This window comes from Musa acuminata, chromosome BXJ1-6 (assembly GCF_036884655.1).
Source record: "Musa acuminata AAA Group cultivar baxijiao chromosome BXJ1-6, Cavendish_Baxijiao_AAA, whole genome shotgun sequence".
In the NCBI taxonomy this organism is placed as follows: Eukaryota; Viridiplantae; Streptophyta; class Magnoliopsida; order Zingiberales; family Musaceae; genus Musa; species Musa acuminata.
The window spans coordinates 10,033,840-10,059,416 of record NC_088332.1 but is presented as its reverse complement, the minus strand read 5'-3'; the positions used below and the strand labels follow the sequence as shown (position 1 = coordinate 10,059,416).

Sequence of the window (25,577 nt, the reverse complement as noted above, 5' to 3'; positions counted from 1 at the left end):
ATGCAGAAAGTCTAAACGAGGTAGCCAGCCGTGGAGGCATCGCCGGCGATCTCAGACCGCATCATCATTCATGGAAGCTCCACACGAGGTCGGACCTCGCTACCCGCGACCAACGCTTCATCCGTTGCGCCAACTTGGCCGTGCATGGCTCGGCTGAAGAAGGATTCGATGGTGAGCGCGTCGCCTCGACATTTTGTCGAGCAAATGGCGAGCAGGGCAGCCTTCCAGGCCCTCGTGTCAGCAATAGCGAGTAGGGAAGCGGAGGTGGCGGAGTCGTCGAGGTAGGAGGAGAGCCAGAGCAGGTAAGGTAGGAAGAGAAAGGGTTTGGCGAAATACAACGGCAGACGCAGGCTGGGTGGCACAGAAGCGACGGAGTGAAGTGGGAAACGAAGCGGCCAAGTACTGCCTATGGTAGGGATGCCCCATGAAATATTTTTAAGATTGAGATGCTTTATTAGAAAATTAATATATATATATATATATATACATATATATATATATATATATATATATATATATATATATATATATATATATATATATATATATATATATATATATATATATATATATATATATATATGAGCATCTCATCGTCCGTCCCAACCCTAGCATCCATGCGGAAGCCCGTTGCCGTCCCGTCGCGGCTAGGGTTAGGGCGGAAGGAGGCGATCCGGGCGGCGAGGCCGCTTCCCCTCCCGTCCTCCTCCCCTACTTCTCCTTAACCGTTACCAAAGGCCGCGGCGGTGGAGGTAGTCGCCCCTTTTCTGTGCGTTCGCTCTCCAGAGAGGTTCGTAAGTGTAAGCCGGCGCGAGGCTTTGTGATGCTATTGGACCCAAGAAAGTAGATAAGTAGTAGTAGTAGGCGGAGGAGGAGGAGCAGGAGGGCGAGATGTTGAAGACCGGATCTACTTCTCGCGATAAAGCCGCGAGATCCAACGCTAACGCTAACCCCAGCATGGGTTCAGCATTGGAGACCATATCTAAGGCTTCTTTGAAGGTTCCTTTGCCCAACGCCGGCAGCAAGAAGCGGTCGGATGGTGCCTCGACCTCGGTGCTGTTGAAGAGCAAGGAGGTTAAGCTAAAGAACAGCAAGCCAACTCCCGGTATCTCTTGACTGCTTTTATTTGCTTTTCTTGACATACTTATCCTTTGTTATTAGTGTCTCTTTCTGTCTACTTGTTTTTGTGTGCTTGCTAATCAATTAAGTAAAGGCACGGCGACTTCTACGCATCCAATAGATTAGTAGAAAATGTTTGACATTAGGTGCTGGTATTTCCAATGGTTCAAATTGTTTTAGACTAGATTCCTGAAAAAGGTCTTGCTTTCCACTTACATGGCTTGTGCTGTCTTATTACTAGGTGGTAAACTTACTGGTCAACCCCTCTATCCTATCTTTTAAGCGTGTTAGCTGGATTCGTGGCTGATGGAAAGAGGGAGACAACCAAAGCAAGATAACTTGGGCTAGACTAATTCAAACAGATTAATTTACCCCAGAGCTGCCTATTTTCAGTCGCTACCCAACAAATTTAACCACGCCAAAATCTTTGTGCTCCTAATTTGTCAGTTTCTCTTAGGTTGCTGGATACAATAAGAATATTAGACAGCTGAAGACATCCTTCTTCAAAGAATGTATTATGGTTGTTTAGAAATAACGTGAAAACCAATAGCACTGAACAGTGGCAATTGAGGACTTAAATCTTTCTAGGAGATATGGCCAACAATCAAGTGAGTTACAAAACTTTTCATGATTCTAGCTAAATTGAAGTGCCATCAACAATCAAGTGACTCCAAATATTTGGGACATATTGTAGTCTTACCTGTTAGGAGAGGTGAGAATTTGAATTAGAGTTGTTGGGAAATAGAAGAGCTTTTGGTTAGTGATGTGATAACACTTGGACTGCCTGATGGCAGTAATCCTAGATAGAGCTCGATGATGAGATTGAATTCATGTAGTAGCTCAAATTGTGACAAAGAAACTTTTTTTTTCCCCTTACCTATTAAAGTGCAACCCTATGTTGGAGGGTTGTCAACTTGATATTTGACCTCACTCATCAAAAGTTGAGATGGATGCTTTCTTGCTTACTTATCTTAATATTCTTCAAAATTTATCATTGATCCTGTCAACCTGTTGTAAAGGCATATTAGGCATCTTCAAACTAGGTAGTTACTTTTATTTCAAATACCTGAGTTTAAATTTGTGGCCTAATTCTTTATGGTATATTCCTTTTATCGGTCATGATATAAATTATAATTGAAGCATCACTATTTGTGGTCTCTTTTTCTTCTTTGTGTTATCCATGTGGTGAGATGAGATGTTATTTTAATAATCCTGCGTTTGTTGTCTATTACTGTTTCTCTTTCTTTTATTTAGAATGACTTCTCAAAACTTTTGGCTTATGGAATCTTTGTCTACCAACTGAGTTCTATTATCTTTTCATGTATATAATAGAGCTTGCTGAAATTGGGAGTGAAGAGACAGATCTTAGCACATCAGAAGGGTATGATTCGTCATGGATTTCTTGGTTCTGTGGGTTACGTGGTAATGAGCTCCTCTGTGAAATTGATGAGGACTACATACAAGATGACTTCAACTTATGTGGGCTTCAAGGACTGGTCCCCTATTATGATTATGCCTTAGATGTGATTTTGGACAATGATTCACTAAGTGGTATGTTCTTGTTGCAAACAAGATTGTTATTTTAGGCTAAATCATATATAGAACATTCTATATTGCAATCTCACTTGGAAATTTTAGTTCTTAGCATTGTTTTTTGGATTAGCTTTTCCTCCTCTCAAGGATATTTGTTCAGGTGACATTGATGGCGAAGAACATAGTCAGGTTGAATCTGCTGCAGAGCAATTATATGGTCTTATACATGCTCGTTATATCATAACCAGCAGAGGGTTAAATGCAATGGTAAAATAAATGAATTGTCTATCTATTTACACGAAAATATGGAAGGATTATGCCAATATATCTTCTTGTCTATTCTGCAGCATGAGAAGTACAAAAAAGCAGATTTTGGATGCTGTCCTCGAGTTTTTTGTGGGGGACAGCCATGCTTACCAGTGGGTACATCAGATATTCCCCACAATGGATCTGTAAAGATCTATTGTCCAAAATGCGAAGATGTTTACTTTCCAAGATGCAAATACCAGAGTAGTATCCTTTATTTACTGCTGCACTTTTTTTTTTGGTGTCATGCCAGAATTAGAGGAAATTGTTGTGCTTCTTTGTTTTCTGGGGGAAGCTAGAGTGAAGAAATAAGCTATTTATTTTAAATACTGATCCACAAGCAAGCTATCATTTTGATGCATCACTAATTGAATGGTGCTGTGTTAGCTTTATGGTTGAGATAATTCATGCTTGCTAAGTTTTAATCCGTGTTAAGAAATAGAAGAATGAAAAAAGAGGCCAGGATACCTGAAACACAAAATAATATACCTCAAGAAATGTGTTAAGATAAAAGAAAGCTTCTTTCCCCATCTGTGATAAAAAATTGAGAGGTGGAGATCTATCTAAATTCGATTTGTTTACAATTATATTTCTGGCAGATCGAGAAGATTTTGTGCAACGAAACTTTGAATTCTGATATTGCTATGTGTTCTACTTTAAATTTAGATGCAAATAGTTTATCAAGTCATAGTAAAATCAAGCTTTTGATGATATGATTTGCAAGGCATGATTGTAAGAAGATGAAGTGAGTTTTCTATTTTATGTTTTTCTTATGTCTCGTGTTTAGTATTTATGATATATCTTTTTCTTTTCCCCTAATCCACTATTATTGGATTATAAAAAAAAAAGTCTCTACTAATTATTATGACCATCTTCCAATATGCCAAAACAGTGGAACAGTGTGGCTATGACATTGCTATAGTAATTGTTATAGTAGCTTTAATGCGCAGTTTGGGGAGGGTGAACTTTGGATTCGGCTATAGCGAAGTTGATCCTTTGTAACTTAGGTATCAAGGGAGCGTCTTTGCTTGCAAGAGATTGTATATACTGATCCCCTCCTCAAACTGCATATCAGTGAGAATTTTATGCACTTGGCTTCCTTTTTGACCTTTGAAATTGCTCCCTGATTCTTTTTTTTTTCCGTCTTTTGTTGGATGAAATGAGGCTTATGGTTTTATGCTCTATGTTTAGATAACCATCACTCCAGTTTGCCCTGTCTGGCATGACTTCTTTGTAATGCTAGAGTTGTGGCAGGTCCAAGCTAGCAGCGAACAGAAATATATACAGCTCATGTCAGGCAAAACCTTGTATGCCATATATCAGTTACAAGCATCATTATAGCCATGTAATACATATGTTTGCTTTTTGTGATGCTTATATGGAGTGCGGTACAGAGATTGCAGCTTCTGATTCTTTGACTTCGATCAGATATGGATGGTGCATACATTGGCACAACATTTCCTCACCTGTATTTGATGACATATCCTACATCAAAACCTCCAGCAGAAGTCCAGCATTATGTGCCGAAGGTTTTTGGATTCAAGTTGCATAAAGGTACCAAACGATTGTTCGACACATCGACTAATACCTTGTAGCATGTTAACAAAATTTGTATTTGGTCCGAGAGCAGGTCAATCGTGCTCCTTTTATATGCTTGATTGCTCTATGATAAAAACGCATTATGAATTGCTTTCGCCGATGACTCTATTGGATGCATCGTGTGAATGTTGGTTTTGTTGTCTGAATTACTTGTAGCCCTGTAAAATTTTTGGACACTGGCCTAAGAATGTATTGCTTGTGGCCTCCTTGATGCATTTCTCCTCTACCGTGTTTCACTCGTTTCTTCGTCGTGGAGAATAGATTTGTTGTGGCCTCTTCTGTGTTATTTACACAACTCTCACGTAGTACTCTGTGTGTTTGCTGCATAACCTGCTTTGTGTGTTTTCTACACTGCGACAAGTGATGTTTCATACTTTTCTTTACTTCGTTTCCTTCTTTCATGACGCGTGCATGTTCTCTTAGGGAAACATATTTGTCGTATTCAGGTGCAGGAAAATTACAAGTCTCCTACATTGTCGTTGCATACCCCTTTCATCGCCAAGCAAAACATGTCACGATTAACCAATCAAGTGGATGTTAAAAAAGGAAGAGAAAAAGGGAGAAGTCAAAACACAAACCAACAAAGAAAGACGACGCAGTCAAACCAACCAGAGCTGCCGGTATCCGAAAATCAATCACTGGGGAGAGGGAGCGGCGAGGGCGTCGCTGTTCACGTAGTAGGGCATGATGGTGTAGATGGTCTGCAGCACGGTGAGGACCAAGAGGAAGATGGCGGCGGCGAGGGAGAGCGTAGCCCAGGGGCTGCGGAAGTAGGTGTGGATGAGGTTGGCCCGCCACATGTTGATGTTCTTGCGGCAGTACTTGTTGACCTTGCGGTGCACCTCGTCCAGGCAGCTCTCCGGATCGAGCACCACGTCCTTGGAGAGGCTGTTGAAGAGCTTGGCCACCGCCTTGTCGCTCCCCACCGCGTTCTGGATGATCCCCTTGGAGTGCAGCAGGCTGACGTCCTTGGCGGAGTCGATGATGTTGTCCATGAAGAAGACGTAGGAGGTGACCTCGTTGCCCGCCCCGAAGTGCAGCCGCTCGAAGGCCATCAGGTTCAGGAACATGTACTCCGTCGCGTCGTCCACCACGATCACCGGCAGGCTCAGCACCCCGTGGTGGAAGCTGATGTCCCGCAGGCTGTTGTTCTTGCTCTTCTTGAACCGGATCCCCGCCTCGTACAGCTCGATCGCCGACCGGATGATCTCGCTCGAGCCCTGCTCCGCCGACGATGCCGCCGACCGGTGCACCGGCTCCGACAGCAGGCTCTTCCGGAACAGGTCCAAGGGGTGCAGTCCCAGCCCGACGATCGGTGTCGGCGACCGCTCATTCGGCGGCACGCAGAACTTGAGCACCAGCTTGTTTATGTAGTCCTCGTGCTGTATCACAGAGCTCGTATCCATGGTGACGGCATCGACGACGCAGGAAAACGAAGAAAGCAGCTAGTTGAACATCATATTTACCTTAGGTTTACTGGTCTCGACGGAGACCAGCCTGTCCAAGGCCAGCAGCGGCAGCTGGTTCTCGATCATCATCATGTCTCGCTTTATGTAGGGCACGGTGTACAGCATCCCGTGGCTGCTGAAGATGGGGTCGTTGAAGGCGTAGTCGCTGGAGGCGCCGGTGGCGGCGCGCATTATCTCGAGCATGAAGCACCCATCTAGGATCATCAGCTGCAGAAACCTCTCCTTATCCTTCCACTGCTCGTCGAGGCCCTGATAGGCGTCCTGCAGTTGTGGCACCACCTCCTTCATGGCGGCCACGAACTCGTCGAGCTGCTTCTTGGCTCGCTTCAGGAAGTGGACCAACGCCCTGAGCTTGTGCTCCTCCATCGGCCTCACGTCGGGGTCGCCGTGGTGGAACGGCCCGAAGGAGACGACCTGCGGCTTGTACGCCTTGCGGTTCAAGTCCTTGATGCAAGCGGGAACCTTGTATATGGATTGCTTGCTCCACCGCTGCATCTCGGACGAGGTCTCGTTGTTGTTGAGCTGGTCATGGATCTGCATCACCCAGGGGTTGGCCATGACCAGCGCTTCGTTGAGCTCCATCTCATTCGATCGCCTGCCTTTATATGTGCCTTGCAGGCACCGATCATTTGGGTTTGGTGTGGCTTTACAGCCAACTGATGGGCAGGCTTTGTCGGAGATGATCATATGGGGAAGGAAGCAGGGGAAGAGTATGGAACGGGAGAGGTATCTTTGGCTCATGGGGAAGAGGAAAAGAACGAAGGTGGAGACCCTGCACGACTCTCCTTTAAAGCCGACGGGGGGATACTCTTTGTAGCAAGTCACACCAACGTGACTCGTTTCTTTTCAGGCGTTTTGCCTATACGTCTCTCTCATGTTTGCATTTGTCGTTTTTATCCCTATAATTTTCTTTTTCACGCATATATATATATATATATATATATATATATATATATATATATATATATATATAGACAAATTTTATTAAAAAGGCTTTCTGTTTTTTTTTCTTTAAAGTACTCTTGTTTCTTTTATTCGCATAGAATACATTTTTTTTTATCATTTTTATCGTTTTACCCTTAGCCTCTATCGATAGTCTTCATCTTATCGTCTCTACCCAACTACCTCTTAAGACTACCCTCTTCATCACATCCTCGCGAAGGTTGTTAAAACCTTTGAGCATGTCCTCACTCTCGTCCGTTACTACTGTTGCACTAGTCTCCTCTCTCACATTGTTACTTCATCGATAGGTTCTCTCTATCGTCAGCATCGACCTTGAAAGCGTATGAGGCAAAGGCAATAAGGAAAACAATAATCATGATGTTAGTTGTGATAGAGATGAAGGGCGAGAGCAAAGGCTACGAACGAGGGTATGATAATAATGACGAATAAGGACCTTAACAATGACAACAATGAACGAGGGTGGACGAAGATAATGAAACCGAAGATAATCTCATTCTTTACAAAATAAGAGATGGTATGCAAAAATATAATAATTTTTTTTTTTGGAGAATGTCTTTAAGTCATTGAGAACTAAATAGTTCATATATATCTTTAATAAAACTATTTTTACAAAATTCATGTACTTTATTTTTTAAAAAAATGAAACTAGCTAATAGTGACCAAATTTGGTAATTATTATCTCAATAAACATTGAACGAGAAGGAAATTAAACCATTGCAATTAAATAAGAGGTATAATTTCTTATCAATGTGTTTTCAGTAACAAAGTACAGTAACAAGTTCATGAAGTCTGTAAACAGACTCAATACAGCATATCACCAGACAATTCCATCAATTGGACGACAAAACCATGAAGAACATTTATCTTCACTAGTGCTTTCACCCCTTCTTATTCTACACTTGCAATCTAACCTCTTATTAGGAGGCAGCGAAGAGAGAGAGAAAGAGAGAGAGAGAGAGAGAGAGAGAGAGAGAGATTGGATTATTTGTGCTTTGCTGTTCCAACAATAGAAGATGCAGAAGCGAGGGAAGTTTAATCATAGTCTCGTATTAGTGGTCGATGAGTGCGATTAGCTGGTCAACGACGCTTGGATCCACAAGTGTGCTAGTGTCCCCCAGCTCATCTAACTGCCTGGATGCAATTTTCCGCAAGATCCTCCTCATGATCTTTCCACTCGTCGTCTTCGGGATTGCGGGTGCCCAGTGGATTTTGTCTGGGGCAGCAAAGGCGCCAATCTGACCAAGAAATATCCATCAGTTCATAGCGAACAAATGAGTTTTGTCATAGTTTGCATCAACAGAACTATTATCTCAACAAGTTTCATGTGTTGTGCAATCAAAGTAGTGCTGTAGATTGAAAATTTTGTGGTTCTCTCAAATCCCTTCATCTACTTTATCCCCGGCTGTGGATGAATGTGCTATTCGAAATGAAACAATGATTGCGGCCAGCGTGCCAAGCCATCAGATCGCTGGCATCATAATGCAATTGGGTACATCAGTTCAAGACACAGGTATACCTCTTTATTTGAGCTTGCAACAGTCAGTGGGAGTATGCCAACAATGAGTCATGAGCATATCTAAAACACTGTATGTTTGTATTCCATTTCTGAAGAGAGAGGTGATAACATAGATAGTATGCCAATAATTTCAGTGAATGTTAGAAAAATAGATTCACACCCTTGAAGTCCAAAAGTATAAATTTCTTACGATGATAATTAGTAAAGAACATATATGTTATGTTGAACGGTGACCAGCTTTGTAAAAAGATAACTTAGGAATAGTTAGCAATAAAAGTAAAAAAGGCATTTGAAAATTTTGATAACCCCTTATAAATATTTGATCAAAACTCAGAAGTATGGTAACATAATGGAACAAATGACTATCAGATGCGTGTCAATTAGGAAACCATGAAACCATGGTGTGAGACTTAAAGCTTAAAGAACACTAAAAATGTTCTAAATTCAGTGTATAGGTCAGGAATTCAGCATCTGATTTGATAATTATATTTAATATGCCAAGCATACAAGGAACAGACCTGGTTTCTGACTGCCAAAATGAGGCTTTTTCGAACTTCTTCACTGTAAGGAATGCCATCCACTAAAGTGACAAAAGCATATATGCCTTGCCCTTTGACCTGGACCCAGAAAAAAACTAAAAAATTATCAACAACTTGGAAGGACTAAATGAGGCATCAAGCATGAAGCTGAAGTCCTTTACCTCATGGTCAACACCAACTACAGCTGCCTCGGCACAGTGGGGATGAGAGACAAGGGCAGATTCTACCTCAGCAGTGCCAATGCGGTGTCCACTGCAGACAACTCACTACTTAATTATCATAGCACCAATTTAAATGAACTCTAAAAAGCTAGTCCACATGTGTAAAGGCCACATATGCAGTACCTGACATTGATAACATCATCGACTCTTCCAGTGAGCCAATGGTAGCCATCCTTATCCCTAATGCATCAAAATAATAACCAGAACAAATAGTTTACTATGAGCAAAAGTTAGATATCCAACTAGCACACTAAGCTGTTAAAACTCATTTTGCAGGAACTTATGGCATAGAGATGAAGTTATAAGTCGTGTGAATCAATTAACATGGCTGAACAACTACCTGCTGCAACCATCACCGGTGAAGTAATAACCAGCGAATGGTTTAAAATATGTGGTCTCATATCTTTCATGATCACCATAAAGCGACCGGAATGCCCCTGGCCATGACTTTTTGATGCAAAGATACCCAGTGCATTCACCTTCTATCTCGTTTCCTTTCTCATCAACTATGACAGGCTGCAATGTATCTCAAATTTCATTCCAAAAGACTATACACTTAAAACATAATCTCTACATAAACCCACATTTTTCCATATAAATAACTTTGGTGCATACCTGAATACCAAAGAAAGGAAATGTGGCAGAACCAGGTTTCTGTGGCCAGGCACCAGGAATAGGTGTAATCTAGAAAAGGGAGAGAAAAGAAAGGGGCAAAAATAGGTGAGTGAATAAAGGATAACAAATAATAACCAGTAAAACATAGACTAAAAGATGGAGCATCAACACACCATGAAACCGCCAGTCTCAGTTTGCCACCAGGTATCTGATATAGGGCATCGTGAATCCCCGACAACATTGTAAAACCATCTAATTAACAAACATAAAGAATGTTAGTTATTCATTACATTCATAAGATCAACTAATCCAGAGTGAAGTGTTGAACCTCCATGCACTAGGGTTAATGGGCTCTCCCACACTTCCTAGAATACGTAGAGACTTACGAGAGTAGCGAGTAACATACTGCATCACAAATTAGAAAGGTCACTACCCAAGGCATACATGTACATGTGCATGCATTCTTGAATGAAGTGTTGTATGTGTGTATTTATGTATAAAATAAAAATTATAAACACAATTACAGCCAACTATATATCTTTTAAAAGTGCATAAGAAGCACTAAGACACTCTTTTAAAAGTGTATAAGAAGAATTAACAGACTGTTAATCGTACAACATCACAGACATGGTCCAAGGTGTTGCTGTGTCTTAAGGCTCCAAAGTTGGCCAATTTCTTTAACATTAATGAAAATCTATGCAAGAAATTTGAGTACAGCATAGTGATTTAAAAAGCGCTAGGTGCCAAGGTCCAAAAACGTCCAAGGCGCTAGGCGCTAGCCCGAGCGAAGTGATGCGCTAAAATATGAAAATATATAATATAATTAATAAATATAATTATTTAAATAAAAAAAATATGTTATTAAATTAAGAAAATCGAGTATAAAATCATAATAAATAAATAAATCATAATAGTATATTTTTAATTTTTAAATAAAAAATATACTATTAAATAAATAAAAATTAATAGTATTAAAATTAAAATAATATATTATTAATCTAATAAATAAAAATACTATTATTAGTATACAGTTAGCAATATACCATTAATATATTATTAACAGTATAGTGAGAAGAGTGTGAAAAGACCAAGGCTGCTGAGGCAACGACAACGGTAGCAGACAATAGCCGTAGTTGGAGTGGGAGCGAGAGCGGCGAGCGACGACAGCAGCGACAAGCAGCTGTTGTGGCAGCGGCGAGTAGCGACAGTAACGACGAGCAGCAACAGTGGCAGCAGCAGAACAGAGCAGCAACAGCGGAGAAGAAATCTCGACGACAAAATCGCGAGTGTTAGGGTTGGGAAAGTCAGGGAAATCACGAGAGGGAGCCTGATATCGGTGATTTAGTTGGTTCGATTGAATCAACTAAAGCATTGGAGACCAACCAGACTTAAAAATCTGGTTTCGTCGCCCGGTTTAACCAAGGCGCTCGTCCAACGCCTGGGCTCGGGCGAGCTGTTACGGACAAAGTTCTAAATAGGATGTTTGATGTAATACTTATGTATGTCCGTGTCTTTCTATTTGTTCATGCTTTGCACAACATGTAGAGGAACGGTCGAAGGCTTAACAACCTCATTTTAGTTGGGTTTGGTGGCCTTCTTAGGTTTGTAAATAAATATTGTGTCATGTGGACACTTATGAGAGATATTCGGTCTATAGTTGACCATTTTGACCTTTTGTTGTGCAACCGTTCAGAGTTTGTAAAGTCTGTTTATAATTTGCATTGTCTATAAAGTGTTTCATGGAATGTTTGCTTGTGGATCCCGAGCGAGACGCTTTCTCTAACCCATTTTCTCTTTTGTAGGTCCTAAGGGATCATAGGAGGTTTCGTAGAGGCTGACCTTTACGGATGGACACGCAAGGGTGCCGCACGACTTAGGCAAAACCAGCTAAGTTCGTGACAGAATGCCCAGGCGATGCCTCTTTGAAGCGAGGCGCCTGGACATGAAGTGAGGCGCTCGGGCCTCGCCTCGCCCGAGCGCCTATTGAAATCACTAGTACAGTAGATGAAAATTACATTATTTTTTTAGATGTGATGAGACAAAAAGAGGACCCTGTGAAAATGGTGTCGCTACTAATGATCCAAAAACCAAAGTATGAAGCATATGTCATACAATCATATATCTAATTGTGGACAAAATTGAAATACAATGAATGACTACAAAATAGAAAAGGGTATCCAAAATCTATAATGATGGGAGATGAAAGAACTAAGATTCCTACCTCATCACCATCACGCATTAGGGCACGAACCAGTGTTGGTGCTGTGTAAAGTATTGTCACCTTGTACTTATCGACAATGTCCCAACAACGTCCAGGATCAGGGTAGCTTGGAGCCTGTAATTTTTTTGGAAATAATAAATGTTTGAAAAGATCATTGACATTAAACAGACCATATTAGAAAGGCTGATATCCATGCAAAGAAAGACCAGTTTATAGGTTACTGCTTATCAATCAGTGGGCAACCCGTAGAAAATTTTCTGATGTAAAAGAATTGACCAATATAGTCAAATACATATAAGTTGATTCAACATGACCAGCACTTCAAGAAATTCATAGTAATGAATTACCCCTTCGAAGACTAAAATGGTAGCTCCATTCAAAAGAGGACCATATGTGATATAGCTATGTCCAGTGATCCAGCCACAGTCAGCAGTGCACCTGACGCAAGAAGAATAAGAGATCATGATATAAGTACCAGGAAATACAATTTATGTAGAAATAGTAACATATAGAAGATCTTTACAATAGGTATAGCCACAAAAATACATAGAACTGTACCAGTATACATCTGATGGCTTATAGTCGAAAGCATACTTAAACGTCGTTGCAGTGTATACCATATAGCCCCCATTTGTGTGTAAAACACCCTGCAAGTAGAAAATAAATACACAACAACTTACAGTAACAATTAAATAAGTGTGCTCTGGTCACCTTTGGCTTTCCTGTGCTACCGCTTGTGTATAAGAGAAACAGTGGATCTTCTGCATCAACCCATTCAACCAGACATTTTGTTGGAAATTGTGGGACAACATCCTGAAGACAGTACATAAAAAATTAGGGGCAAATCAACTAATTGCTAATTTAATGGCATTAATGCAAATGAATAATGAACATTAGTAAAAAGTTTATTTCAGCAAATGTTTAATGTAAGAAGTAGAAAGGCCTAATTATGACATGCCCATAAGCAGGCAAGTTCACTGACCTCCCACCAGACATCTCTTCCTATCTGCCATTTGGTAGATTCTCTCTTCATAGCTGACTTGTTTTCAAAAATCAAGCACAAATCTGTAAAGGGGAAAAGGGAGATGAGTAGTAAGCCAATGGGAATAGAAGATCTTGTTCCAGATAGAATTATATATATTTTTTTATGTTCTCAAATTCTAATAATTTATCATGTAAAGAGACTACATATATTGTCTACATATTGTCTCAAAAGAGACATCCTAGTGGTTAGCATGTTCTAGTATTTAAGCAGTTGAGGGTTGAAGTCCCATTGCAAATATTTAGTGCAAATGTTATGCAATACTTATGTGCCGAATAAGCAAAATTTGAAAGAGGAATATATATCTACACACACATACACATGTAGTATAACTAGTCCAGTTTTTGGTAGGCTAGTCTTTAATGAAAGCTTTTAAGTTAAAAAAAAAATTCCTAAAATTGTGATAGGGTATATGCATGTTGGTTCTAGCTTCTACCAACTGTCTGCGTAACATAATCGGATCATCAAACACATAGTAATCCAATAAAATTCAGTTCCTAAAAGAAAAGCTTAGTTGCAACATGACCACGAAATCTGAAAATGGCATTATATGAGGAGGATAAAAGAATATTGGAAATCAGTTAGGTAAGTGGCAAGTAATAGCAGACAAGTTTTATTCCATGAACAAGACATGGCTAAGAGAAGTTTCTATTCGCGTACCCACAGGAACTCCACTATTGACAGACTCAACCAATGCAGTGTCAACTATCTCCTTGAGATGAATAACCTTGGCTCCTCTACACACCGCATTGCAGCTTATCACGGCTTTTGGTTTGCTGTCAACAATTCTCTGTGAAAGAGATTCAGCCGAGAAGCCAGCAAATACGACCTGAAGAAGTCCACAATATCTCATTTCTTGACATCTGAATACAATCATGAAAATCTTGACAAGATCATAATAGGATATACCGAATGGATTGCACCAATGCGAGCACATGCCAACATTGCAATTGGCAACTCCATCAGCATGGGCAGATAAATGATGACCGTGTCCCCTTTACCGACTCCGACATTTTTCAAGTAATTGGCAAGCTGTTTGAAGACACTGAAGATTGATTACCGATGACCACCTCTGTTACAAGGTTCAACTGGTAGGCAGATTGAGATGAGCACAAACATACCTGGCAGACCTTCTCCAGCATCTGGGCATAGGTGAGCTGTGCATCTTGACCCGGCTCATTGCCTTCCCAATAGAGAGCCACCTTATCACCATTTCCTGCCTCTATGTTCCGATCCAAGGCATTGTAACAGATGTTCGTGACACCTCCTTTGAACCACTGTGATCAGTAACAGTACATCAGAACATAATTTATAGTTCAGCCCATTGTTTAAGCATTCTTTGCGAGCAAAACTAACCTCAATCTTAACAGCGCCTCTCCTCACGTCAATATTTTCGCTGCAGACCTCCGGATTCCACCTCTTCTTCCAGCAAAATTGGGATGCGATATCCGACCAGAATCCCGCAGGATCCTCGATCGATCTCTCATACATATTTTGGTACTAATTCATGAAACGCAGAGATCATATGTCAGCAACAAAAAGAAGATCTAAGATGAACGGAAACCAACACTTGTGGCCGTAAATCGAAACAAATCGAGGAAAAGAGAAAAAGACAAGTCTTTTTGGATCCAGAAGTGATAATCTCCTTTCGGATCTGAAATGAACGTTTCAGATAAAAAAACTAGATCTTTTACTCGTTTCGAAACAGTGGCGGAAAGGCCGAGGTTAAAGGGAGAGACCTGTTCCGGGGAGGAGATGTGGGCGTGGCGGGAGAAGTCGTGGGAGGGAAAGACGAGGTCGTTCTCCTCTGCGGCGAGGGCCTCCCCCAGGACGACAGCGTTGAGGCGGGAGATTCCCCCGGACCCCACGTGGCGGAGGCGGTCGTGGTGCGGCGCCGACCCCATTCCCAACAACCAACGGTGGCGGGGAGGAAGAGCTCTCGACGTCGAGAAGAGGCGGCGCGTCCAGGGCACCGCGATCTGCGACCACTTGGTTGCAACCGGCGGCGTAAATAGACGGGTGGAGGACAAAGAATCCATTCGTAAATCGATAGATCGGCGACTGGGAAATCCACTCGATTAACGTTTTCGTCTTCCTCTCTCTCTCTCTCTGCTACTGGTACTCCGAATCAGATACAGATGTACCTGCCGAAGCACTCGCGAGCTTGGTTTGGACTTCACTCGATGAACAGAGGCGGTGAGATCAAACCATCGACCACACTGTGAAACCTCAACGCATTCAACCTGCAGCTTTCGCCCGCGGTACTCTGCCGTGGCAGCTCCACCATGTGTGGCTTTCGCTGGGATCATGAAGTTTGGCGGGATCTGCAACAGTGAGAGGCCTCGGTAGGTCGTCGGGCTGCCCCACGTAGAATCCGTTGCTTCATATCATGAATCCGTTACTTCATATCATCAAACGCATCCTATGAGACATCGCATTATGTGCGGAATTAAATGGTCATATATAGTCTATCTTGAATAACTAAAATATTACAGTCTGTTATAGGTGTTATATTGTTAATCTCCGTTGATTGATTATTTATTAATAGCAAATTGAAACTATAATTGATATTGCACTATTATGATGATAATGATATATATATATATATATATGATATTTTGCAATTAATAAATTAATAATTGATAATCACAATATGAATGCTTTATATATATATATATATATATATATATATATATATATATATATATATATATATATATATACTTCAACAACTTAGTATGAAGTTTATGCACATGAAGTGATCATTGACACTAAAATTATACAATTTATCTTGATTTTAATGAACATGTGATTACATTTTGCTAGTACTTGTTATGTTTTTCTTACACTCAGTCTGCATAAGACCCTTTTATTTATTTTTTTGTTGAGCCCCAAAGTCAATGTTCCTATCATCGTCTCCATCCATGCGATAGATTTCAAGTTCGAATCTATATATAAGTATCTTATATATTAAGTAATAAAAAAAAAATCACTTATGACTCCACACGGGCCCACATGGTATGTGGTGGGGCCCATTTAGAGAGGGAGAGAGAGAGAGAGGTCAGCTATCTCTTAGAAATATCTAATGACCTTTTTGTGATGATAATTGATATTATGAAGAGAAATTGAGAATTGGGTTCACAATCAATTCTTGATAACCAAAGTTGTAAATTTTTTGCATACTTTGCAATAGGTAAAAGATTTAAAATCTCATTATGAATTCTAGAAGACATCACCTAACACTTTGATGTTTGATAGGAGTTTTCTGGAATCAAGTATTATTTACACCATTATCATTTAAAAGAAACACGTCTTTCCATCCCAAATATGTGATGATTTATCTTTATAAATTTGTCGTATAGGGCAAGTGATTCGTAGAAGAAGAAGCATCACCAAAAGTCTTGGGTCAATCACGGAGATCGGTACACTTGGAACGAAATCTTCCACATGAAAAAGATGTGAGAATACGACGTGTGGGAGAATTTAATTTGCAGATGGATGATTCCTATGAGAAACACGATCAAGATTTTTATCGTTGAATAAACAAGATCGTCGGATGCTTAGTGGATAATTCCACACGAAAAGAGAGATGTGATGTGACATATGAGGAAGGGCGTCATTTTCATAATTTATGTTAAGTGAATCTTTTGCAGATCTTAACACTTTTCTACAATCATATAGCTAATAAGATTCCATTTGTTTGATCTTATAATGATATTTGATAAGATCATTTAGTCTCATATTGGTTGAAGAGTATGGAAACCAAAGGCTCATAAGTTCGCTGGATCTCTCTTACCCTCACAAGTTCCGAAAGGACAAAACCCTTTAGCGCAATAAGACAATTCCTCGCGCGCCTAACTAATTCTGGTCAATGCATCATATCCTTTAGATTCCTTTCTCTCGCGCCTAACTAATTCCTCGCGCGCCTAACTAGCGCAATAAGTCAATGTCATCAACACGTCCTTTCTCTCTAATGCATTCGATTCTTAATATATATATATATATATATGCTTGAGTCGGGTTTTCTAACACTAAAATAGATAGTTATAGAATACAATCTCGATGGACTTCGAATCAGTATTCCGATCTATAATTTTATATTTTAAAATAATTATTTTTTTAATTACTAACAAAAAACAATTGTCAATGACAGTTTTTGTTATCAATCCAATGCGATTATGTACTCAATCCTTTTCCTACGTTATATTATATTTAAAATTATTTTTTTTAAAAGTGAATTATGGTTTGGATGGTGAACAAGTCGAACTGATACGGTACAATTTGATAACACGCTCTCAAGCAACCGATCACAACCACATTAGCGTCAACAGAAAAGTTGTAAGTCAATATGGTGGACCACGTCAATACGATGTCACCCTGCAAAAGCTGGGATGACGTCGCTCGGGTATGACGTCGTTTCGTAAAGTTAGAGATGGCGGTGCCGCTCGGGTGCAACGCCGACCCTCAAAGAGTAGAAAGGCATCGCTTGAGTACAACTCCGCCCCGCGAAGGCAGGGTCGGTGCCGCTCGGGTGTGATGCCACGTAGGACAACTGATGTCAGTACGGAAGGTATGGGCTCGCCACTTAAGAGGTCGACGACCATTAAGAGGCTGGGGGTAGCCCACCCCCGTGGGCAAACATAAAAACCCATCGTTTGGCCAACACATAGGAGGTTTTTTCCGCTCAAGCATTCTACTCTCACTCATTCAACCAAAAGCTAACTTAAACTTCGGAGGAAATATATCGGGAAATCCTCCTCCCAATCATGACCTGAGTGCAGGAGCCCAATGACGAAGAATCAAGTTGCCCGTTAGGAGAGAAGGTCGCCCTGGTGATGAGGCTCAAACTCGACCCAACACTTGAGCACCAATGCAGGAGATCCTGTGCATCGAGGACTTCAAGACAAAGGGTCGCACCAGACACGGGACGACCGACGCTAGCTCTTGAGACTCGAGCGCTAGAACGAGCAACCTTGAGCATCTGGAGTTGACCCTAGCCGTGCTGACTCTCCAACCACGACGTAAAGAGACACTAACACAAACCATATAAAATCAAACTCATAAATCAATATAGTTGAGCAATTAAAGTTCTTTCACTTTCGAAACAATTTGATTATTTATTTTATGTTCGTATAGTTTATGCAAAGGTGTTTGATTCAGATAATTTATACCAGATTTATACGATGGATGCCTGATAATCTAATAAGACCATTTTTATGCTTAAATTAATATTTATTTATATCAAATATTTTTTTTTAAATATTTATCACACAATTTATAGTGTTTGAACTCTGTAACCACTGTCAATTTTTAACCTGTCAGCTAAACAGATCATATCAATGTTTTATGATCAATCAACTCCACAGTTTAGCTGTCATTGATGATTCTCATGTTACTAATAGATGAAAGCATATTAGATGATTAGATATTTTTCGTACACGCTGAATCAAATGCCGGAGGAACGAATACCGACCGATAGACGTAGCCTTCTACGTTACATCTCAACGTCGAATATGACCGGTAGACGTAGCCATACACTTACCGTTCGTATGCGTGTCTACGTCTCAATGCCGTCATCGCTATCTTTAATGTCAGGTGCAGCTGCAGAGCAGAAATATCTATCTCAGCCGGCTTAGTTCGATGTCCATTGCGACACGGTCGACCCAAACCGGTACACCGTTCAACGGGCTCGATTTCACGTCCTATTGGCTTTTCCGGTCCAATTTGGTGTGGAATCACGTGGATGATCGACTTGACGGTTCAAAGATGATTCGGGAATCAACCGGTCGAGCCGAAGTCTTCCGTAACCTGCGGGCGGTTCAACCCGACCCACAAATCGAATGAATCAGTGGAGAAAAGGGCACGAACGTCATTTCATGACTTGAGACAGTTGCGTCTTGTGGGTCCCGCTTCCGGCCGAAGACGGGGACGCCGCTTGGTACCCCGCGGGTAAGGTCAGTGGCCCCATCACGGTCCGGGTGAGGGTCGAGTCGTGGGTGTGCCGGTGTGGGACGGTGGAGGAATCGCGGGCAGCGGCTGGGAGGACGGGGCGGGCAACCTGCCCGGGCTGCCCGAGATGGGGGGCGTGCGCTCTATAAGTTCCGGTGCTGTGTAGCTGAACGTAGTTTGCCGCTTTAGCTCTTTGAGTCTATCTTCGAAGGTTCGTTTTGGCCGATATTTTCCTTTTTCTTGTAATTTTTCTCATCCGAAATAATTTGCTTAAACCTAAACCTCAGATCTGAAGGAAATCAAGGACAGAAAAATGGCATCCAACTTCGTGAGCAAGGAAGACCACCACGATTACCACCAGCACTACCAGGCACCATCGCCGCCGGGAGTTCGGAGGACTTGGTCCTCCAACTCATCCGCCTGCGGCCAGGGGGCCGTCCCGAAGTGCGTGTGCGCTCCGACAACCCACGCGGGTTCCTTCAAGTGCCGTCTCCACAGGACGAGTTCCCACAGCCACACCCCCGCCTCCCCCACCTCTATCCCTCCGCCGCCGCGCGTGAACACCTCCCGCGCCCCCACCGTGGAGGCCCAGTGACTACAAGAAAGCTTCAGAAGTAGGGATATGTTTGGTGATTCCCGATGGTTATGGAGATAATTATGGCGTCTAGAGGATGGAGGAGAGAGCGAGAGACGGGTGTTACCAGTGTTGTAATTAGTCCTTTCCCGTAATAGCTAGTTCTGTTTTCCGTGTGTGAGAGATGATACCTCATGTAGTAGTTTCATTTGGAGATCTTGTTGTTGTTGAAGCTGTTCTTGTAGATATTATCCGCTTCCAAGCACCAAAGAAAACAAAAACGAGTGTTGCTATCTGTAATGTTCTAATCCGATCAAGTCGTGGATAAACATCAGTGTTTGAGAAAGGACAGATACAACAATCAACAGGTGGCAGACTCAGTGGGGGTGAGACAAACGAGTTGACGTTTTTACTTTGCTCTTTACCTTTTTGCCACACTTTTTCCCTTCGCCGTTTGCTGTGGACAGCGGTAATTGGTTGCCTTCGATCTGCCCAGGTATGCGATCAACCATTGTGAGTTCTTGGGCATCAAGCAGCAGGATGCAAGATGATTGCCCCCAGTGTGTTCCATGAATTGCGCGTCCTCTGGTAAGAGGTTATTTCTTTGTTCCCAGGTGTGTGTGTGTGGATGTAGTTTCTTGTAGTTTTACTGTGAGTCCTCGAAATCTATGGCAAAAGAAGTCTTGGCCTGCCGAAAGGTCGTCTTGTTCTGCAAGAATTCCATGCGAGAACTGTGGTATCATTATTTTACTGCTGCTGCTGTTTGTTCTTTTCCTGCACTGGTCGGCTCGATGACATGGCTATATACTCCACCTAATTTGTCGTTATTGAGTATTTTTAGCAATGGTACAATTTCAATTTGTAGATATAGTACTTGCAAACTTAGATGATGAGCAGGAGATTGAAATACTGAAGGTGTCACCGTCAGAGCTTATGGATGTGGGCCTTGGTTGGCTGCCACTGTGCTTTTACTTGTTCTAACTATTTGCTGTGCTGAGGCTTTTGATTGGGACCTTGTCTGGATATACACAGATAGAAAAATGTTGTTTGATGAAATCAAAGTGTAAGACTTGAATAAGATTGATTTGTCAAAGTTTAGCTTTTTTTTTTTTCTTTTGTATTCCACAAACTGTGTGCTTGCATCTTGTGCGATATGTTTCTTCCATCAATTTCTGCAGTGTTCCAAAATTCGCTTTTCTAGCTTCTGTTTGTAGGTATTGTAATGCATATACCAGTTGATTCTTATTCTAAATTCTAAGTTCTAAAATTTACTTTGTGTGTCGGAAGTTATTGCGGCTGCTATGTGCTGTTAACCAGTCCAAAAACTTACCCTCTTTTATGTGTGAATTTACTATGTTTCCCTGTCCACTGAAATTGCTGTTTTGGCCACCCACCTGATGCTGTGATGCTAACAGTGGCATGTCATTCATTCTTTTGCGAGGAATTGATTCATCAGACTTGTTCTTTCATATGCTGGCTAAGATGGTTGCTTGCCAAACTCTCTTTAATTACTGTGTGTGTCAGGCTATTTATTATTGTCTCTTAACTTGTTCACTTGCTCAATCTTGTTCCTTCGTTGATGGATTTCTCAAGAAGTATTCTGCTGATAGGTTGTAGCAGATTAAGGCTATTTCAAATTGACTTAAGTTGCTGTTTGGTTTCACAAATCCCTGAAATAGAGTTATGTACTATATCATATTGTGAGACCCTTTTTTCTTTTGAGTGGTTTGTCAAATGAAGGCTTAGGAAACATCTTTTTTATTATTCTGGTTCGCTTAAGTCGGGCGTTCGTCACTCTTCCATACTTAATTGTGTTAGAAGAAAAGTTAATATATCTTTTTAATACTGACTGAACTCTAAATGGTTTAAACTATTTTTCCTTTTTTTGCATCATAATTTTGTAGTCTTTGACTTGCTAGATGTTGGTACTCATTGTTGTGGTGGTTAAACAATTTTGAAGAATTCTTGTGGATTTTGAGGTAATCTTAGCCCTCCTCAGATCCCATATTGACAGAGCCTTCTTACAGTCATTGAGTGGTCAATCTAATCTAATAAAAAGTCTCACTAATTTATAAAGGCACTAAATTTTGTTACATTGAAGTAGATTAAACTATAAAATGATGCATTTACGATGTGTAAATTAAGTTGATCATTTGAATGATTATTGCCCCATCTGGTTAAGAGTCAATACTGACAGTTTCTTGTTCTTGGAGTTTTGGAAAATCTGAATTATTGAGACAACCACTGAACATGATGAAGTGTATAGTCTACTATGTTTGACCTGAACAAAGGAAACTAGATATAAGTGGTTGAGGTCATCCATTCTCCAACATGTGTATTGTCGAACTAAACTTGCAGGGTTTAAGATGCAAACAAATTATTATGAGGGGTGATATTACCAAACATATTTCTCATGACTGCTTGCTGTGATATCTTAGCAATTAGTTCCATTGTTAGCTGTGCTAGTTATGAAAGTCCAGCTTAATTAGAACCTGCTCATGCTTTAACTAAAATGGAAATTCTGATTGGTTTTAGGCATCTTTGTCAATAAATTGGAAAAGTTAATATACCTAGATTTTGATTTCAAACTCTTTTCGTTTGAGCATTGACTAGTCTTCTTCAACAGCTTTTGTTTGAATCATATGGAAATTCGGAGGTTTTATTTGCATATGATTTTTCTCAAGCCTTACTGATCTACTAGTAACGCACCTATGCAATAGATTGAGATGTGTAGTTTTGGTGAACAAATGTGTCGCGGTTGATGAATCAGCACGGCCTGGTCCACAGGTCAATGTCGGGAACTTTCTGCGGGGTAATTCGGATGATGAGGTACCCGAGCTCTCGGGAAGGAGTGTTGGTTGGCGTTGGTCGGGATCGGGGCTGATTGTCGACTCCTTGATGCCGAGCGAGTCGCGCTCCCGTGCCGAGTCCCTCACCCTCCTGCAAAATGGCCTCCGTCGGGTGGTACCCGGCCGTGGCCCCTCCGACGAGCAAGTTAGCAACGAGAGGAATTGTTCTCTTTTCTCTCCTTCTCTAGTCGGAGGCCAGCCAGGTTTATACTGTGGCGCGAAGGCTGATGGTGTGTCAGATGACATCGTCCCGAGCCATCGGGACGGGACGTGTAGCGCAGGGTTATGACTTGACGTGCTATGTCGATTGTGACGTGCAGGCTCTGTCAAAATATACCATATAACGTGGGAATGCCTATCGTGCCTTGGGTAAAGTGTGCTGGAATGATGTTTTGTATTGGACTGTGGTTAACTATAAGAAATTCTAATTTGCGAATGCTCATGGACTTCTGGTCATTGTTGACCTCCAGCTGACCAATGACTTGGTCAATGGATGAAGTCATCGCATATGCTTTCTTAATTAACTGAACTCGAAGGAATTTGGTTGATAAAATATAAGTCAGCGCAATTTTTTATTTGGAGTCTTTCTTTAATTCCTTTTTTGAAAAGGGTTTGAATTGAGTTATTCTTTCCTTGTTTTCTATAATTAAATCGGTTCAATCAATCCATTAATTTTTAAATCAGTATAATCCATTAATTCAAATCGATTTAAGTTAATAGTGTATATATTTAATAAAAATAATAATACTTAAACTAAATGTTAAAAAAAAAGTATACAGAAAAGAGTACAAAAATCAAAATCATATAAACATTATAAAATAATAAATTAAGATAATATTCATATAAATGTAAGAATATTTTAAGGCACATATAATTTTATGTTATTTTGTATGGTTATTTTATTTGTATTAATTTAAATATTTAATAATTGTTAGTCGGAGATGGATTAACCCAAGCAGCACGTGTGAGCGGAGTCCGGTTCGAAGACGATGGTTTGCTTCTGAGCCTGGTCGGACCACGAACGCGTGCTCACCCGTTGTTCCGGTTCAGAGGTGAAGGTGCGGGGCCCCGATAGCTTTGTTTGTCTGTATCGCAGTGTCATCATTGCTCCTTACCAAATTCCAAGCCTCGAGGCGACTCCACCTGCCCTATCCCATTCCTATTGGTCTCCGCTCGCCTGTCTCGTCCTCCTCCTCCTCCTCTTGGGAAGTTACACAAACAGTTGATCTTCATTGAAAGCTGAAGGATAGGAGGAAGAGCTAGGTGATCATGGGGGGAACCGGCGGCGGCGTGGGGGTTGGGGACCGTGGGGGGACGCCGGATCGGGGTTCGTCGGAGGCGGATGGGGAGGAGGAGCAGCAGAAGCAGCAGCGGTCGGAGATCTACACGTACGAGGCGCCGTGGCACATCTACGCCATGAACTGGAGCGTGCGGCGGGACAAGAAGTACCGGCTGGCAATCGGGAGCCTGCTCGAGGGCTACGGCAACCGGGTGGAGATCGTGCAGCTGGACGAGGCCACGGGGGAGATCCGCTCCGACCCGGCCCTCTCCTTCGAGCACCCTTACCCCCCCACCAAGGCCATGTTCGTCCCCGACCGCGACTGCCTCCGCCCGGACCTCCTTGCCACTTCCGCCGACTTCCTCCGCATCTGGCGCGTCGCCGACGACTCCTCTCGCGTCGAGCTCCGCGCTTTCCTCAATGGCAATCGGAACTCCGAGTTCTGCGGCCCGCTGACCTCCTTCGACTGGAACGAGGCCGAGCCCCGCCGCATCGGCACCTCCTCCATCGACACCACCTGCACCGTCTGGGACATCGATCGCGAGGCCGTCGACACCCAGCTAATCGCTCACGACAAGGAGGTCTACGACATCGCCTGGGGCGGGGTCGGCGTCTTCGCCTCCGTCTCCGCCGACGGCTCCGTCCGCGTCTTCGACCTCCGCGACAAGGAGCACTCCACCATCATCTACGAGTCCGCCGACCCCCCCGGCACCCCGCTGGTCCGCCTCGGATGGAACAAGCAAGACCCCCGCTACATGGCCACCATCATTATGGACAGCGCCAAGGTCGTCGTCCTCGACATCCGCTTCCCCACTCTGCCCGTCGTCGAGCTCCATCGCCACCAGGCCAGCGTCAACGCCATCGCCTGGGCTCCCCACTCCTCCTGTCACATCTGCACTGCCGGCGATGATTCGCAGGCCCTCATCTGGGACCTCTCCTCCATGGGCAGTGACCAGGCGAGCGGCCACCAGCCTGTCGCCTCAGCCGCCACAGCCGAGGGCGGCCTCGACCCCATATTGGCTTACACCGCTGGTGCCGAGATCGAGCAGCTTCAGTGGTCCTCCTCCCAGCCCGACTGGGTGGCCATCGCCTTCTCCACGAAGTTGCAGATACTCAGGGTTTGACAGCCTCATCTTCAATCAGGAACCAAATCGAGAAGCTAAAAAAGGGTTATGCATCACAATTACCATCCACATTATTCACTAATGCCTATTATGCTTAGGATGATATAACATCAGGTTTTCTAATTAAACTAGGAAATGCAGGTTCCATAGTCTTTGTCTGTGTGTCTGTGGTAGTAGGTAGCTTCTGAGCTTGTCAACCGAAACTGCATTCTATTGAGTAGGGATATCATTGACTCCATTTTCGAGAGTTATTGCTTTCTCTGGGTTGTATGTTTAATTCTAGTGATAGAACTTATGCACATATATAATGACTAATTTCAGCATGAAAAGAGTAGTTGGAAACAAGACTTATATTTTCATGTTTTCTACTGCCACTTTCTTGATTGTCATATGCATTTATTCTGATGGTGTTGCAGCCCTTATTTTTATGTTACTTCTCTGTCTTTTCATCGTTCCTTTCTTCCTATCTGAAACTCATATCTTTGTTTCTTTTGTGGCCTTCTCATCTTCAAGTAATCTTTTTTGTTAAGCTTTAGATTTTCACTCTTGGAGCATTGGTAATATAAATTTTTCGGAAGGAACAGGAGTGTTTTTCTTTTGGTTTTACTTTTCTGTTTGATACTTTGCTTGATTTTCCTAGACAAGTGATGGCTTTGACT

At 42.0% G+C, this 25,577-nt stretch overlaps 4 protein-coding genes and 1 long non-coding RNA gene across 6 annotated transcripts; 3 read left to right on the top strand and 2 right to left on the bottom strand.

Annotated features, from left to right (window-relative positions):
• The first annotated feature begins 595 nt into the window (after positions 1-595).
• Positions 596-4,772, top strand: LOC135676164 (casein kinase II subunit beta-3-like). 2 transcript variants are annotated; one of them, XM_065187035.1, is made up of 5 exons: positions 596-1,105; positions 2,452-2,670; positions 2,813-2,919; positions 3,000-3,165; positions 4,387-4,772. In XM_065187035.1, the coding sequence occupies exons 1-5, from the start codon at positions 892-894 to the stop codon at positions 4,551-4,553; spliced, it is 873 nt and encodes a 290-aa protein (XP_065043107.1). In that variant the 5' UTR covers positions 596-891; the 3' UTR covers positions 4,554-4,772. The 2 variants fall into 2 exon arrangements, with proteins under 2 accessions (XP_065043107.1, XP_065043106.1); XM_065187034.1 differs by having other exon boundaries at positions 2,783-2,919.
• Positions 4,773-4,971: 199 nt separating this feature from the next.
• Positions 4,972-6,766, bottom strand: LOC135676163 (UPF0481 protein At3g47200-like). The gene is made up of 2 exons (XM_065187032.1): positions 6,024-6,766; positions 4,972-5,939 (listed from the first exon to the last, which is right to left on the bottom strand). The coding sequence occupies exons 1-2, from the start codon at positions 6,711-6,713 to the stop codon at positions 5,193-5,195; spliced, it is 1,437 nt and encodes a 478-aa protein (XP_065043104.1). The 5' UTR covers positions 6,714-6,766; the 3' UTR covers positions 4,972-5,192.
• Positions 6,767-7,709: 943 nt separating this feature from the next.
• On the bottom strand, positions 7,710-15,407 carry LOC103987588 (acetyl-coenzyme A synthetase, chloroplastic/glyoxysomal). The gene is made up of 18 exons (XM_065187031.1): positions 14,883-15,407; positions 14,500-14,643; positions 14,265-14,420; positions 14,053-14,175; positions 13,804-13,972; positions 13,084-13,166; positions 12,813-12,914; positions 12,660-12,748; positions 12,449-12,539; positions 12,102-12,215; positions 10,209-10,285; positions 10,054-10,132; positions 9,881-9,949; positions 9,606-9,781; positions 9,389-9,445; positions 9,206-9,296; positions 9,024-9,122; positions 7,710-8,224 (listed from the first exon to the last, which is right to left on the bottom strand). The coding sequence occupies exons 1-18, from the start codon at positions 15,180-15,182 to the stop codon at positions 8,039-8,041; spliced, it is 2,205 nt and encodes a 734-aa protein (XP_065043103.1). The 5' UTR covers positions 15,183-15,407; the 3' UTR covers positions 7,710-8,038.
• A 3,740-nt stretch (positions 15,408-19,147) lies between these two features.
• LOC135676162 (uncharacterized) lies at positions 19,148-20,363 on the top strand. The gene is made up of 3 exons (XR_010514164.1): positions 19,148-19,303; positions 19,380-20,052; positions 20,163-20,363. It is a non-coding gene; the product is annotated as an uncharacterized LOC135676162 (long non-coding RNA).
• Positions 20,364-23,667: 3,304 nt separating this feature from the next.
• On the top strand, positions 23,668-25,277 carry LOC135676161 (WD repeat-containing protein LWD1-like). Its single transcript, XM_065187030.1, has one exon. It carries the CDS (start codon positions 23,785-23,787, stop codon positions 24,916-24,918), a length of 1,134 nt encoding a protein of 377 aa, XP_065043102.1. The 5' UTR covers positions 23,668-23,784; the 3' UTR covers positions 24,919-25,277.
• The last annotated feature ends 300 nt before the right edge of the window (positions 25,278-25,577 follow it).

Coding starts and splice junctions, on each gene's coding strand:
- LOC103987588 (XM_065187031.1), bottom strand. CDS start 15,182: ATGGATTCTTTGTCCTCCACCCGTCTATTTACGCCGCCGGTTGCAACC. Junction 14,644..14,882: donor ACATCTCCTCCCCGGAACAG/GTCTCTCCCTTT, acceptor TTCATGAATTAG/TACCAAAATATGTATGAGAG. Junction 8,225..9,023: donor TTTTGGCAGTCAGAAACCAG/GTCTGTTCCTTG, acceptor TTTCTTGGTCAG/ATTGGCGCCTTTGCTGCCCC.
- LOC135676164 (XM_065187034.1), top strand. CDS start 892: ATGTTGAAGACCGGATCTACTTCTCGCGATAAAGCCGCGAGATCCAAC. Junction 2,671..2,782: donor GGACAATGATTCACTAAGTG/GTATGTTCTTGT, acceptor TTTTTGGATTAG/CTTTTCCTCCTCTCAAGGAT. Junction 3,166..4,386: donor AAGATGCAAATACCAGAGTA/GTATCCTTTATT, acceptor GACTTCGATCAG/ATATGGATGGTGCATACATT.
- LOC135676161 (XM_065187030.1), top strand. CDS start 23,785: ATGGGGGGAACCGGCGGCGGCGTGGGGGTTGGGGACCGTGGGGGGACG.
- LOC135676163 (XM_065187032.1), bottom strand. CDS start 6,713: ATGATCATCTCCGACAAAGCCTGCCCATCAGTTGGCTGTAAAGCCACA. Junction 5,940..6,023: donor TCGAGACCAGTAAACCTAAG/GTAAATATGATG, acceptor TCTGTGATACAG/CACGAGGACTACATAAACAA.